General features: G+C 34.5%; 1 protein-coding gene across 1 annotated transcript; it reads right to left on the bottom strand.

Annotated features, from left to right (window-relative positions):
* Positions 1-259: 259 nt before the first annotated feature.
* Positions 260-14,918, bottom strand: LOC145269434 (uncharacterized). The gene is made up of 2 exons (XM_080125111.1): positions 14,717-14,918; positions 260-1,844 (listed from the first exon to the last, which is right to left on the bottom strand). Exon 2 carries the CDS (start codon positions 1,605-1,607, stop codon positions 663-665), a length of 945 nt encoding a protein of 314 aa, XP_079981237.1. The 5' UTR covers positions 1,608-1,844; positions 14,717-14,918; the 3' UTR covers positions 260-662.
* Between the last annotated feature and the right edge of the window lie 1,567 nt (positions 14,919-16,485).

Genomic DNA, 16,485 nt, shown 5'->3' with positions numbered 1-16,485 from the left:
AAGAAAGAAGCATTGTTCGTGGAATCTATGTTTTGATTTAGGTACAGTTAAAGAGACTGGGGAAAGTTATTGACAGTTATTTTTATTATGTTTTTTTCTTCTTCCTTGCCATGACATCACCTAGTACACAGCTCGGTCATTTGCAGGTTGCTGCATGTATATAACATGCCAAGGTGAGCACGTGTTACATGAGATTCTGATGTCGATCAGTCTTATGCTTGGACACATAAAGCAAAAACAGCAACGGCAAAGACAAATAACATCATTATTAGTAATATATCAACTACTAATCATATATTGAATTTAGTGTATTGGTTGATAGATTTTCTAGAAATGTTTTCTATTTGGCATGAACATGAACATAGTTTGTCAAATTCGACTTCTCAGAAAACGAAGTCCCACATATTTCAAAGCAAAATGGAAAATGTGTCTTGGTTGATCAATTTTTGGTAGTAGATATGTCTTTCAGTTAGAATAAAAAGCTCTGAGGCTTTATGGACATTTATGGCAATACATGCAAAAGGGTAGACGATACATAGATTGTAAGCTTGTCTGGATGTTTTTCTATCTTTGCAGATTACTGCAGGTATATAATATGTCCTGGTGAGCACTTGTTACAAGGGCTTATGAGGTGTTGGCTGATAGTTTTCTAGAAATGTTTTCTACTTGGTGTGAATACGAAGATGTTTTGTCAAATTTGACTTCTCAGAAAAGGAGGTCCCACATGTTTCACATGAAAATGGTTTCTCTCCAGTATGTAGGCGCATGTGATTTTTAAAATGTTGCTTCCGAGAAAAAGAAGATCCGCATATTTCACATGAAAATGGTTTCTCACCAGTGTGTACACGCATGTGGTCGTTCAGATGTGATTTTTGCGAAAACGAAGATCCACACGTCCCACAGGAAAATGGCTTCTCTCCAGTGTGTACACGCATGTGTTTCGTCAGATTAGATTCGTGATAAAATGAAGACTCACATATCCCGCAGATGAACGGTCTATCTCCATCGTGAATACGCATGTGTATAGTCAGACTTGATTTCTCCGAAAACGAAGATGCACATATTCCACAGGAAAATGGTTTCTCCCCAGTGTGTGTACGTTTGTGACGGTTGACATGTGATTTCTGAGAAAACGAGACTCCACATATTTCACACGGGAAAGGCTTGTCACCACTGTGTGTGCGGATATGTTGTATCAAACTCGATTTATAACAAAACGAAGACTCACACAGCTGACAGTTGAATGCTTCCTCACCAGTGTGTGTGCGCATGTGTTCTTTAAAACTCCTTTTTGTCGGAAATTCGGAGCCGCATGTTTTACAGGAAAAGGGATTCTTGCCAGTGTGGATGCACATGTGTTTTTTCAGACTCGATTTTGCAGAGAACGAAAAGTTGCATATTTCGCATGTAAATGGTTTTTCCCCAGTGTGTACACGTGTGTGAGTCATGTAGTGTTGTTTTCGAGAAAATGAAGATCCGCATATTTCACAAGAAAATGGTTTCTCACCAGTGTGTACACGCATGTGGCTGTTCAGATTCGATTTTTTCGAAAACGATGATTCACAAATTGTACAGGAAAATGCTTTCAGTTCTGTGAGCTTAGACATTTTCTGCAATTATATAAAAATATATTAACAACACAGTTTCTATATTACTATTTTTTGGAATCCTTTCAGATGTGGCGTCAATTTGCTTATTAATTTTTTTGTGGACTGTTATCCTCATCTTCATAGTTGGTGTTGTTGCACCACATTTCGGCCAACTCATCCTTTGACCGTTTTCAGATGATCAATCACATAAAGACAAGAATGCTGACTCTTCAAGTCTATGAGCTTGGACATTATCTGCAATTAAATAAAATATAGTAACTAGACAGTTTCTCACAAGTTATCAGAATATTCTAAGTATTAAAGCATAAGCAATGCTGGACAATGCCAGATAACCTTGCTAGCCCATGATAAATTGGTTGTTTGAAATTCTAGTCGAAATAAATGTATATATATAAAAATATAATTATATATTTATAATAATATAAAATCTCAAATATATATAATATATAATAATATAAAAATATGTATATTTATAATATAAAATATCAAATATATATAATATATAATAATATAAAAATATGTATATTTATAATATAAGATATATATATAATAATATGAATATATATTTATAATAATATAATATATATATATTAATATAAAAATATTATATATATATATATATTTATATAAAATAGAAATATATAGAAAATATATATATTTATAGAAAATAGAAAACAGAAATATAATATTTACCAAAATAGTATAAACAAAATGGGTTTAGAACAACTAAATCAATTAGAATAATTTTTTAAAAATGTCAATCTGATGTAGAGGTCACTTAAGATGATGTAGATCTTAGGAAGAGACGTAGAGATTGAGTTAGGTTTTTGGAGCTGACAAGTTGACTAGAAATGTGAACAAGAATGGTGCTTGCAAGTTTGAGGAGAAAGGAATTATCTGAATAAAGAAATGTAAATATTATTTTCTTGATGATTTCTGTATTGGTCTTTTTCTTTGGAGAAGTTGAAGGTCTTTAATAAAGATTCGATGGTCCAAACAGATGAACCAAGAACTGGCTGAATGGAACCTATCAGACGTTAAGTTATTGTCCCTTCAGTGTTTTGCAATCTGTATATGTCTTGTGAACAATCCTTTAAATGTTATACACACGTTGACATAATCACTAGACGATCAATATACAAAATATATAATCATGTATACACACACAAACCCAAATACAGGTTTGTCCAAAAAGTCCATGAAGGGTTTTCTTTTAAATTTATCAATTTATTTTGGAGTGACATTTTGGACACTAACGTTTCAAACCCCTCTATATTACACTATGTGCATTCATTTATTTTGTGGCCTGTTATCCTCATCTTCATAGTTGTTTCACCACATTTTGGCTGACTCATCCTTTGATCTTCTTCGGATTAAGGTCAGAAGATGAGTTGGCCGAATCATGGTGAAGCTATGAAGTTCACAAAAAGAATGAATGCACAAATTATGACGCCTCATCCCAATGGCTTCCAATAAATAATTAAATAAGTCAATACAGTTAATAAAATCTATACGGTTAATAAAAGTATAAATGTTTATTCATTTATGCATGTGTGTATATATACCAACAAAACTTTCGAATGGATGCACCGAATTAAAAAATTCTTTTTTTCTCTGAAAGGTGTGAGTCCCTAGATTATCCTTATCTATATATGGTTTGTAACGAACAACACAGTCACACAAAAAGCCCAAAATAAGGGTTTTTGGACTGTTTCATGCAATTGTCAAAAAGTTACCTGCCCATATCAACGGAATTTAGCATTGTCTGTATACAGTTGTGGTAACATCTTTCAGCATACGGACAGGACTTATGGCGCAATGGATAAAGCGTCTGACTACGGATCAAAAGATTCCAGGTTCGAATCCTGGCAAGTTCATAAGGCCAAGAAAAGCTTAAAAAGCTAAGAACAGCATCTATTAACAACAACCTTTGATCTTAACCAAAAAGGCCAAGCACAAAAGTGTTACGGACAGACCAACAGACCGACCAACCGACAAACCAATGGAGTGACTTATAGAGTCACTTGCACGCAACTAATAATATGAAGTCCACGAGAATCGTCATAGTTGTTGTTGTGATGTAAACAGTATGTAAATGTCATGATCATCTTCTGTATTATATGCGTCTCTGTCCCGAGTCCCTGTTATAAATTGCCACAATATGTACCCCGCTACACAATACAACAAGTATTTATCTGTAATTAAATAAAATATGGTACTTGTACAGTTTAATCAAAACATTAAAAAAATGAAAATATTGAAAAAGTTTAAATTGTACATATCCGTTATGGAATGAAGTTCTCCGAAAAAGAATTACACTTAATTTCATCAAGTAGTTTTTGTTTTTACAGCGAAAAACAATTTGTTATGATACCGAGCAAAAGGTTCGATTTTTAGGAAGAAAAGCTAGAATTAAAGATGGGGAGGGAGTGTCGGCGCTTTAACCGGAGTTATCTTCCCGTGGTGTTTCTAAAATTCAAACAAAAATTTACAAAATGTCTAAGATGTCTGCCTTCAACGCGCTCTCATAAAAACATGTTTTTCCGCTGTAAAAAAAAACAAAAAAAAAACTACTCGATCAAATTAAGTGAAAATTTTTTTTTTCGGAGGTCTTCAGTTCAAAACGGATATGTACAATATAACCTTTTTTTTTTGATATTTTCATTTTTTAATGTCTTGATTAAATTGTACAAGTACCTAAAATATATTTACACAAATGCAAGATAGTTTCTCATAGGTTATAAGAATATTCTCCTATTATAAGTCAAATAATACTTAGTTACTATGTTGGTTTACTTTAAAATAAAGAACTGGGAGGAGGAATTTTTATATATGAATAAGTCACAAATTACCAAGGCATTCAATGGCTTTAATGAGATATTCACTTATGCAGAATAAGAACATTAAACAACAAATCATAAAATGGACACAATTTGTCTACTTAAGAAAATTGCTCGACAAATATATATACATGATCTCATCATGCAAGCAAAATGTCTTATCCATTCACATTAAAAAAAATGATTGATGATACATCCTCTGTAAAATTTGGTCTGTTGGCTGATCAAGTTTTATGTTGTGGATTAGGGCAGGTCGATTTTGGAACCCCGGTGAGGCAATGGTGATGATAGTCGGGATTTGACATAGAAAAGACCTACACAAAATATTTTTCTCAAAATCGTTATCTTTACTTGAGGAAATGACTTTAAAAGTTGAAAAATTGAAGTGATTAAAAGTGTTTCGGTGAATTGTCAAGAACGTCGCGTCATCAAAACAATCCGTACTGTTGGCTGATCAACTTGTAACTTATATCAACTTGTTATATTGTGTAATACGTTTCCACATATCTTTTTGAATTGTGAAATTTAAAAGACTTAGTTGCTAATTAGCTTTTTTCACAATTTTTGTTTAATCAATGCAGTAAAAGTTGAGATATTTTGCTAGGCGTGATTCATAATTAAAATTATAATTCATGTATATACTTTTCTTTCAATGCATTTCATACAAATATATCAATTTTGATTGAATATTTTATAAAAATAGTGAAATTTCAAAGTCAGTGTTGTGAAAAATGCTATGAAAATGAAGGATTTTTCAGCCTTTTTTTTACACGATTTTTAAAATTAAATTTCTGTTCAAGATGGGAATCTAAATTTTTGGTATATGTTCTTATCACATCAAATCCCAGCTATCATCACCAGTGCTATGTTAAATTTCTGAAAAAAGTTGCAAATCGACCTGTCCTAATGGCACAACTGGTTGGCAGACCAAGATATGTAAATGGATTTTGCCAATGTCAAGTGCTTATAAAAAAGTTGCAAATCGACCTGCCCTATTGTGGATATATCTTTCAGTTAGATTATGCAACTCTCAGGGTTTATGGATGTGTATGACAGAAAATATAACAGAAATAATACATTGATTGTCAGGTTGTCTACGTGTTTTGTCATTATCTTTTGCTAGTGTCATGGCAAAGATAAAGCATTGCAAATGTAACATTTAAGTCTACCTTAAAAGAGCAGCTTAGTGTGCATATTGTATAGTGGGTGAGTTGCTCTGAAAAGTGCAGGTTTTACAACTATGTAAGATTACAAATGTCTAGAATGAAAAAATGCTAATTGTTGAGTTGACTGACGCGTAAGGAAGTTAACAACCAGACACCCATTGATCCTACAGCCAAAAACACTGCCTGTTTACCAAGCAGGCGTGTAAAAGGGTTTAAACAACTGAGAATGAGCCAAGTGGGATTCTATTGAATGGGCAGTAATAACTAAACTATTAACCAAAGAAAAAGGCAAGTTGTCACAAAAGACTACCACAACATATATTGAAAATAATAGGAACATGAAAAGTCCATAAAAAAGAGTACATTACAAATGTGGATTTGACTAAATTTATTGAGTGGCAGAAATTATGGACCAACTCCATTCTATACAATTTCAATTTAAATAGAAATGGTACAAGTGGATCAATAGGTAAAAAAATGGCAAAGAAAAATGCCTTGACAGAGTACAAAATAGACTTCGTGGCTTAGTGGGGGATGCCCTTTTCTCTACCCTGCAACCTCTCTCCCACAGAAGAGACGTTGCGAGCCTATCCTTGTTTTATCGTTATTTCCATGGCAGGTGCTCATCTGAACTCCAATCTCTGGTCCCCCCTCGCCAATCTTTCATGAAAAACACCCGTCTAGCTGAATCCACTGTGAAAAATTTCCCCCACTCTTTATCTGTGCCTAAATCAAAACATGGATTCCATGAACAAAGCTTCTTTCTTAGAACTGCCACCTGTGGAACTCTGTTCTGTCTGCCTACTTCCCACCTGACTACAACTTGGATGTGTTCAAGTCCAACGTTAACAAATTCTTAATGAACCGGTTCCTTAAGTAAACACTTCATCAAATCTCCACACTAACGTACTGTACTTGCAATAACCCTTATCCCTGAGTGGCTTCCGGGCCTTGATAAGTGGTGACCACCGTGTAAACAAAAAAATAAATAAATAAAAATATTTACAACTGTATATACTTAATGTACTGAAAGCGTTTTGAAACTTTTTTTATTTCAATTTTTAAAGCTGTAACATAGAGAAAATAGCTTGCCACTAGACTGTTGAGCAGCTTCATTTCTGAAAACTGGTTAAAAAATCACTTACTCTACCACTAACATTATGTTAGAGGGTATTATCACTTTAACTTAGGGTTAGTGATTTTTTTTTTTTTTTCATTTTACTACTTTCTAAGAAATGAACAGTTAAGCAACCAATTATTTTTCTCTGGTGTATAAAGAGTGCTTTGAATGAATTAAAAGAAATGAAAACACTTCAGCACACGAAAAATCCGTAGATAATTAAGTTCTACTGCACTTGGTATAAGTTATTTTGTAATTTAATATTTATAATTTCTCAACTAGTCATTATTTTGCAGTTTTAATGAGTGTGGAATTATTAATTTTAAAACACGTGGAGTTAACACTTATTTATTTGCCCTCTCTCTGAATAGTTGATTTTACTTGTTTGAAAACAGAAAATATTTACTTAATTTTTTAGGGGAGGGGGATGGAGGTGGTATGCCATATTTAAAACAAGAGTCTCGCTGATGAACGATTATAATTTTCTATTTCAATTGTGCCAATTTTACTATTTTGATCTGTGCCATTTTATAAAGCACATGAAACGAATGCCTACTAGACAATTTCCTCGAGTGTCTAAGGTCTCTCTGTACAGGGGTTTGTCAGAACAATCTGCCATGAGGATACTTTTTCCATAAAAGTAAACCCTGACCAAATATTCAAAATCACATAGTATTCGCTGCCCAAATAAGATCTCCTCACTATGGCTAACCCACATTAGCTTTTACGAGGAATGGTGCACCTCTCCAAGTGATGTTACCTCAAGTAATAGCACGAAACTGGATACTCCACCAGACTAGATAAATTCTTGTCCTGGAATCCAGTAAGACCAAGAGACCAACATGAAAGATATACTACAACGTTGGAAAATGGTTAATTGGGGAGAGGAAAATTATGTTCTCAATTTCTTTACTAACTCAATGCTTTAGAGATAAAGAACTTAAATGGAACATTCGAATATCTATGTATCTCATATAGATTTCAAGTGTTAGCCCCAGCTTGTGGGCCCCTTGATTTCTGAGAACTTTGAGTGAAGTAAAATAAAACAAAAAGCGAAAATTTAGAAACATTAATAAAAAACATTTTAGTCATTTCACATTGTAACCTGTGCCTCCCAATCATGGAAGCCCTACTCATTCACATAAACAAACCGATCATCAATCAAGCTCAATATGAAAGAGAGGGCATGTTTAAGTGCTTTTAATGATTTTAAATGATTTTAATTGACTGTGGCAAAAGCTGTGAAAATGAGGGCTTACCGTTCAAATGACCTAGGTGTGCGTGTGTGCTTTGTCATCGCTGCGAAGCTAGGATAAGAAAAGAATTCCAAGATGGCACCGACGCTGTTTTGTAATGGTATGATCTCGGAAACTCTCGCAAAATCTCGTGCATATATGCAAATCAGTTGGTCTTCGACAACTATAAATTCAGGTCGTTTTGGAAGACAAGGGCAAGGAAAGAACGGCTGGTTGGTAATTGTGTACGCTGGATCGTGTTGGTGGCGTGTCACCGTGTCTGTGTGTGTACTAATCGAACCGCTTTCCTGTCCTTGCACATTGGACTTTGAATTGGTTTACATTTGACTTGCACATTGGACTTTGAATTTGTTTAGATTGGACTTCAACTTCATTGACTTTTTCAGTAAATTCATTAAACGCAACTTTTATTTCATCACTCGCCTGAAGACGGCTCATGGAAGTTGAAAACATTAAAAAATTTGGCAAATTTCTTTTTACACTCGAACAGAACATTCAAACATTGGCCCACGAAATGAATGAAACAGATCGCAAGAGAAACAAACAGGAATTATCCCTGCTGTTCAATGAAACATGCATAAATATATATGATGAGGATATTTTTACGTTTCTGAAAAATCATATTAGTTATTTACAGTAATCGAATGCCCCACCTCCCCCCCAAAAAAAACAAATTTATGATTTAATATTTAAATATTTTAAAAGAATCTGAAATTTTAAACAAAATCTGATCAGAATCAGTAATTGTATTGGAATGGTCCCATCATTAGGTATTACCCTTATTTATATTATTACAATAGCTTTACCCATAGAAATAGTATTCCGACGAACAAAAGAAATAAAAAAGAACAAACAGAGTCATGTATTCATCAACGATTCGTCTTTATTTCGAGACTTCCTCTGAATAAGTCTCGAAATTAAGACAAAACATTGGTGAACACATAAATTGATTTGTTCCTTTATATATATATATATATATATATATATATATATATATATATACTAGCGTGGGTGGTCGGCGTTGCCCGGGTGTTTTGAGGTGTATTCTGAGCAAAAAAAAAAAAAAAAAACGGTCAATTTTTTTAAACTTTGACCCCTATTATGACCCCTTAAAATTTATTGTTTAGGGCTCAAATAAAGTTAGTAAGTTAGATCCATGTCCAAGGAACCTATATCTAAAATTTCATGTGTTTAGACCCAAAATTGTAGGAGGAGTTTGGTAGTGTTCTCAAAGGTCAAATCATTGAACTTTGACCCCTTAATCGCCAAATTTCTGTCTGAAAACAAATCACATCGATTTTCCCAAATCTCAGTACCCTGTATATCAAATTTCGAATCTGTAGGCTTTAAATTGACAGAGTTATTGCGTAGGGAAATGTACACAGACACATTCACTTTTATATATATATTGGAAAAATAGAATACAATATTCTTTTAATGGTTTGAATCTGTTTTAATATTATAAAAAATACTACTTTATTAATTATTTATGGATTTCTTTATAGTGTCTCTAAAAGTAGAATTTGTTTTCTTATACAACTTTTTTGGTCTTATTAAAATATATTTTTGAAAGCAAAACAAAAAAAAACTTTAACATAATACATGTGAATTCCATGTAAAATATTACCCAAGTAGTTTTTTTTAATCAGCGAGGCCAGAAGAACTCCTTCAGGTAGCTTCCAAAATTTTCAGCACTAGTTCCTCCTATCCCTCTGAATGGAAATGAACAAGTGTACTTGTTTCTTACAGTTTTAAAACCAAAGTCCTAGTTGTAAAATTCTAACATCACAAAACAAACATAGCAAGGAAAAAGGGTTAACTGCGTAAAAATTCTAGAATGATTCGTAAATAGGGATCATGTTATATTAAATTTTAATTTGAAACAGATTCTCCACTCAAAAATTCTAAGATAGCGAAAGCAAAGTGTGTTATAAGTCATTGTGCACTGGTTGTCAAAGCTGTTGTTACGAAGTTGAGTGCGAGATCTCATTTCGATTTATAAAGTTTTCTCGCAAAGAAAACAACAAATTAGCAGGAGCAGCAAATACATTATGGAATTAGAAGATACAGCCCCAACCATAACAAATAATAGCAGCAGCAGCTAAAAACAACAATATTTACAAATCTTTATAAAATACCAAAATACTCAAATCTGATTTGTTAATTTCCAACAATTTGACTGGTTGTCAAAATCCAACTTTGATCAATCAGAAATGACTTGCCGTGGGAGCCAGGCACCTGCTATGTTTACGTTTAAATAGAGAGAAGCCCAGCTGATCCAAGGGGATTGGGTCAACAGAGACTAGCGCATGCCACACGAACCCATGTCAGTCAAGAACCCAACTTCAAACCCAAGGAGAGCAACCAGCTTTAACCCTGGCCAGTTTGGCCATGGGTCTTGACTAAAACCGAGAAATGAGAAGTACAACAACTTCACCGGTCTACCACCGGCTAATACTGACTTCCACTCCAGACCACTGGTCAAATCCCCAGCCTAAGGATCAACAAATCTATCGAAGGCGCTACTACCAGATGCAGCTACTACGTACGCCAGGAGACTTGAAAGCTTGCCTGAAAAATGTGACGGCTGCAGACAAAATCGATATCGCTGGCAGATGACAAATCTGTACCATGTTAGGATCAACGAAGCCATGAACCACAGCTGAATAAACGTCCCACTTAACCGTGAGAGGAACAACATTTCAAAACACAAGTAGACGAGAAATCTGCTAAGTTGCTTCCCTTAACGTTTCCCATTGAAAAAATACTTAACTCTGATTTGTTAATTTCCAACAATTTGACTGGCTGTCAAAATCCAAGTTTGACCAATCAGAAAAGAATTGCCATGGGAGACAGGCACCTGCTAAATTTATGTTTAAATAGAGAGCAGTCAAGCTGATCTAGGCAGATTGGCTCGATAGACTCTGGCGCATGCCACACAAACCGATGTCAGTTGAGAACCCAACTTCAAGACCAAGGAGAGCAACCAACTTTAACCCTGGCAAGTTTGGCTACGGGTCTTGACTAACACCAAGAGATGAGAAGTACAACAACTTCACCGGTCTACCACCGGCTAATTCTGACTTCCACACCAGACCACTGGTCAAATCCCCAGCCTCTTTTTCGTATGTTACAATACAACACAAAGATTAACAAATCTTCGAGGACGCTACTACATACACCTGGAGACCTGACAGCTTGCACTAGGGAAGAGACGGCTGCAGAAAAAGTTTCAATATCGCTGACTGGCAGATGACAAATCTGTAAAATGTTTTTGACTTCTAATAGGGGTTAGGGTTAGGGTTAGGGTTAGGGTTAATGAGGGGTATGAGACGAATGGATTCGCCAATCATTTTTATAACTAATGGCTGTGCTAAACAACCAATGAAAACTTCGCAAAATTATTATAAAAATTGTCGAATTTTGGATTCAATCAGTTCGCTGTTTGCTACGTCACGGACCGCATTTAATTCTTCGCCACCGTCTTGGTTACTGATATGAACTCCGCCGCCATCTTGGTTACTGATCTGAACTCCGCCGCCATCTTTGTTCAACATAATATCTCAGAACTTAAGAAGTTAACTACGCCACGGACCGCATTTGATTCTTGGTCGCCATCTTGGTTACTGATCTGAACCATGCTGCCATCTTTGTTCAACACAATGTCTCAAAACTTAACAAGTTATGTGCCCAGCCACCGTCTTTTCTTTGACGGATCGGAATCTAAATTCGAATTGTGGCAGGTAAAATTTCTGGGGTACCTAAGGATTCGAAAACTACACAAAGTCATACAATCTACAACAGAGAATCCATAACCACCTCGAATTTCTCGAAAAAAACGATTCAATGTCTAGATGATAGAAGTCTGTCTCTGATTATAAGAGACGCATTGGATGATGGGAGGAAAGCATTGAACATATTACGAGAACAAAAGGGAAACCGAAAATAATATCCCTATATACAGAATTAACGTCTTTGAAACATAACGAGGATGTAACGATTACCGACTACCATGCTGCCATGTTACGGACAACAAAGCCGTAAACGCCTCATCTAAACGAGAGAGGAACAACATTTTCATAGCAAGTAGACGACAAATCTGCTAAGTTGCTTCCTTTAATGTTTCCCATTGAAAAACAAACTCTTATTTTCCTAAATAATTTTTTTTTTTACATAGGCATCACCACATTATCAAGGCCAAGAGGCCACTCAAGGATAAGGGTTAAAGAGTGTACAGTAGAAATTGGACAATATAGTAATCATTAGTAATGAAAATTTGGTAAATTTGATAACTTATATGGAACAGCTCATCAAGAACTTATTTACATTAGACTTGAACACAACCATATTGTAGTCAGCCGGAAAGCAGGAAAACGGAAGACAATTCCACAGGCATGCAGTTCTAAGAAAGAAGCTTTGTTCATGGAATCTACGTCTAGGTTTAGGCACAGATAAAGAGTGGGGGGAATTATTGATAGTGTTTACAGCTAGACGAGTGTTTCTTGTGAAAGTTAGGCAGGGGGGGGGACCATAGACTGAAGCTCAGTCAAACACTTTCCATGAAAATAACGATACATCAGAGACAAACTCGCAACATCTCTTCTGTGAGATAGAGGTTGCAGGGAAGAGAAAAGAACATCTCCTACGAGGCTACGAAGTCTATTTTGAACTCTATCAAGGCAGGACAAGTCCTTTCTAGCAGTTCCTGCCCAGATGTGGCAACAGTATTCCATCCTTAGACGTACCTGGCTCTTATATAGATAGAGAATTGCATCAGCAGTGAGATATCTACCGGATTGATAGAAAGATCCCACCATTTTTCCAGCGGCCTTGGCAACAGATTTGATGTAAGTGTTCCATCTAAGATCAGGAGTAATGGTCAAGCCCAGAAGCTTGTCAAAACTTGAGGCTTCCTAAAGATGAGAGCCATTCATTTCAATTGATGCCAGATGTGGATCAGAATGTTGATGATGTAAAGAGAGAAGCTTAAGAGAGAATGCATTAAAAGTAACCAAGCCACTCCTTTCCTCATTGTACTACGTGCTCAAGATCAGAGGAGAGAGAATTGGAGAGAACTTGGTTGTTTACTGTCTTAGATGTGCTACCATAAATAGTAGTGTCGTCAGCATAAATGTCTACAAATGATGTAAGGATGTGATTTGGAAGATCATTAATGTAGATCAGGAAAAGAGTTGGGCCCAGGATGGATCCCTGAGTGACACCGGCATTAATACTGTGAGCTTCTGATTTTTGCCCCTCAACTACTACTCTTATGAACCTATCAGAAAGAAATGATTTAATAATTGAGAAGACATTTCAAGTTATACCATAGCTAGAGATCTTATGAACTAAACCTTTATGCCATACCCTATCAAAAGCCTTAGATATGTCAAGAGCAATTGCCCTAGAAAGGTTGCCTCCATCGAGAGATTTGCTAATCCTATGAGATATAACTGTAAGCACATCTGCTGTAGATCTAGCAGAACGAAAACCATATTGAGTGTCACTAAGAAGGTTATTTTTGTTGAGATGGTTGATTACTTCTGTATTTAACACAGATTATCAGAACAAGGAATAAGAAATATTGACATATTTTATCAACAAAATTATTATTATTTTATAATAATTTAATATTATAAACTTAATATTAGTCATGCTAAATTGTCTTCCTTGAACATTTATCATTGAAAAGCAAGCTCTTATTCTTTGATATTGTTATCAAAAACACCACATTACAAAGAATAACAATATTGACATAGTTTATCATCAAAGAAAGACGTGAATCGCCGATAAAGAATACGCTGAAATGAATAACCTTAACAGCAGGGACAAACTGTTCTTGAACTGAAGAACATTTTATTTTATTTTGATTTGGTACCAATGCAGAGATTGATCCGCGCTATATTTTTAAATCGTATTTTCACGTTTAATTAAAGTTTTATGATATGTTTTGTTTTATTCAATTGTAAGGTTAAAGTACAGAATAGGTACAAAACACCCTCCCCTTGTTAAGAATGGCTCTTTAAACAATAACCTTATTATTTCCGCCCGGATCACTCTCTGCAGGAGTACCTTTGATTTTCTTGCGTTCATTTTTAAAATAAACGATTGAGCAATCAATCGCTTAAAATTAAACTTTTATTGTCTGTCTGGTTCTTTCTCGCCACCATACGTTTATTCATAATATAACACTGTTTATTCCGAAAGCTGTTCTTAACATGGAGAGGTTGGGGGTGTTTATTCCAAAAGCCGTTTTTAACATGAGAAGGTTGGGGGTGTCCAAAAAGAAATTTATTTTCAACATCCCCATGTTAAGAACGGCTTTCGGAATAAACAGGTGTGACAACCAATGTCCATTTACCTTTATTTATTTTATTGTACTTTGTGTGTGTGTGAATATGTTTTTATTGAAATATATTTAAGCAAATCTACTTTTAGTGTAAATAAATAAATAAAACGCTTAAACATGGCTTAGTCTGGAAGTCCGGTTATGTAACCGGAACAATTGTACATGAGTAAGCGATTTTCAACTAACACCGGTCTGAGTCGCCCATAGTTCCGAATCGCCGGAAAAATATTGAAAAAAAAAAAAAGAAAAAAAAAAAAGGAATTTAAAATCACGCATTCATTATGCATTACCAGGAAAGAAAATGAATTGGAATTTAATTTATGAAAATACAAAGATGAGCCGCGAAGAAAACAATGAGTTGAAAATTATACTTACATTTTAGGGGAGGGGGGGGGTACTTGAAGTTTTTTTCACAGAAAAAAAAAAAAAAGTTTACAATTAAATCTCTTTGTACGGTTTGATTAAATGTTTTGTTTTGTTATTTGTAGTATTTCGAGTAAATCTTAAGATGGATGCTGATAAGGTTGTGAACTCATTAGGGTATGTTAAGAAGAAGGTGTGTCATGGCGGATATGAGAACAATGGTCCCACAATGCAATAGGCTTTTCTACTTCCACGCGTGTACACACAAACTCTTTTTAGTTGTTGAAACCTCATGCGTCGAAATCGACGAGAGATTCCAATTATATATACTACACAATAAATGTTAAAATACTGCACTCTGATATCGACAAATTAAATTTTAAATAGGTATTTTTTTTTTTTACATTAGGTCCACCCCCACCTCCGCAATTTTCTTTAAAATGACGACTTGTGAAGGTTTTCGACTATGCTGAATACGAAAACCGCATTGGAATTTTGCAGTGACGAGTACTTATCGATATATATATATATATATATATATATATATATATATATATATATATATATATATATATATATGGGTTTGTATTACTGTACACATAGATTCGAAAAAGTTGTCAAAAAACAAATATATAACAAATAAATGTTATCAAAGGCAAGATAAGTTACTTTTCTACCAAACTGGATATATTTTTCGTGTTTTTATTCAATGTAACATGTTTATTCAGCTCGAAAAACATACAGTGTTTACCGATGTATTGGAAAATTCAAGATGGCGCCTGATTCTCTCTTTAACACGGTAAGTTTGGGAAAAGGTGTTATAAATAAAAAACCGGATAAAATACTGTTAAAAACTCGCCCAATATATGTTACCGTGACATAGGTTGACATATATTCGGCGGGTTTTTAATAGTATTTTGTATAGTTTTTTATTTATAACACCTTTTCCCAAACTTACCCTGTTAAAGAGATAATCAGACGCCATCTTGAATTTTCTAATACATCAGTAAACACTGTATGTTTTGGAGCTGAATAAATATGTTACATTGAATAAAAACACGAAAAATATATCCAGTTTGATAGAAAAGTAACTTATCTTGCCTTTGATAACATTTATTTGCTATATATTTGTTTTTTGACAACTTTTTCGAATCTATGTGTACAGTAATACAAACCCTATATATATATATATATATATATATATATATATATATATATATATATATATTTAAAAAAACTGTATTAGACCTTGTATTCTTTGGCGACCATGTTTTTTACGCGCACTACAAGCAAATCTTAAAAAATTGTAAAACACGCAGTTTTAGCGGGTGGGCACTCTCATACAGGTCCGTCCGGATTTTTCCGCTAAGTGGTAGGGAGGAAGGGGGAGAGTCTCAGAAAAGTGCATTTTATTTCTACTAGGTGGCAGTGTCGGTCGTAGAGAAGTAGATTTGTTTATGGTGCGCGCATGCTCGTAAAAACATGGCCGCCAAAGAATACAGTGAATAATAGAGTTTTTTTTTATATCTTGATAACGACTTGTGTCTGCAAAATTTCAATGCGATTTTCGTATTTAGCATAGTCGAAAACTTTAAAGTAGTCACTTTACAGAAAATTGTAGAGGTGGACCACTGGACCTAATGTAAAAATTTACCAAATTTTAATTACTAAATGTCGAATTCAGGAATATTAAAATAGAATATATGTGGTAATCTGGAAGAAAGAGAGAGCCTGTTTCCTCCGTTTGACTATAGGTGGCGTTACTGTCTATCCACCCAGTT

This window comes from Euprymna scolopes, chromosome 45, assembly GCF_053919585.1.
Source record: "Euprymna scolopes isolate OS-2025 chromosome 45, ASM5391958v1, whole genome shotgun sequence".
Taxonomy (NCBI): Eukaryota; Metazoa; Mollusca; class Cephalopoda; order Sepiida; family Sepiolidae; genus Euprymna; species Euprymna scolopes.
The sequence above is the reverse complement of the archived record's forward strand: the minus strand, read 5'-3'. Positions and strand labels throughout refer to the sequence as shown.

Bases quoted from the DNA above. Each gene is read 5' to 3' on its own strand.
- LOC145269434 (XM_080125111.1), bottom strand. From the start codon at position 1,607: ATGTCTAAGCTCACAGAACTGAAAGCATTTTCCTGTACAATTTGTGAA.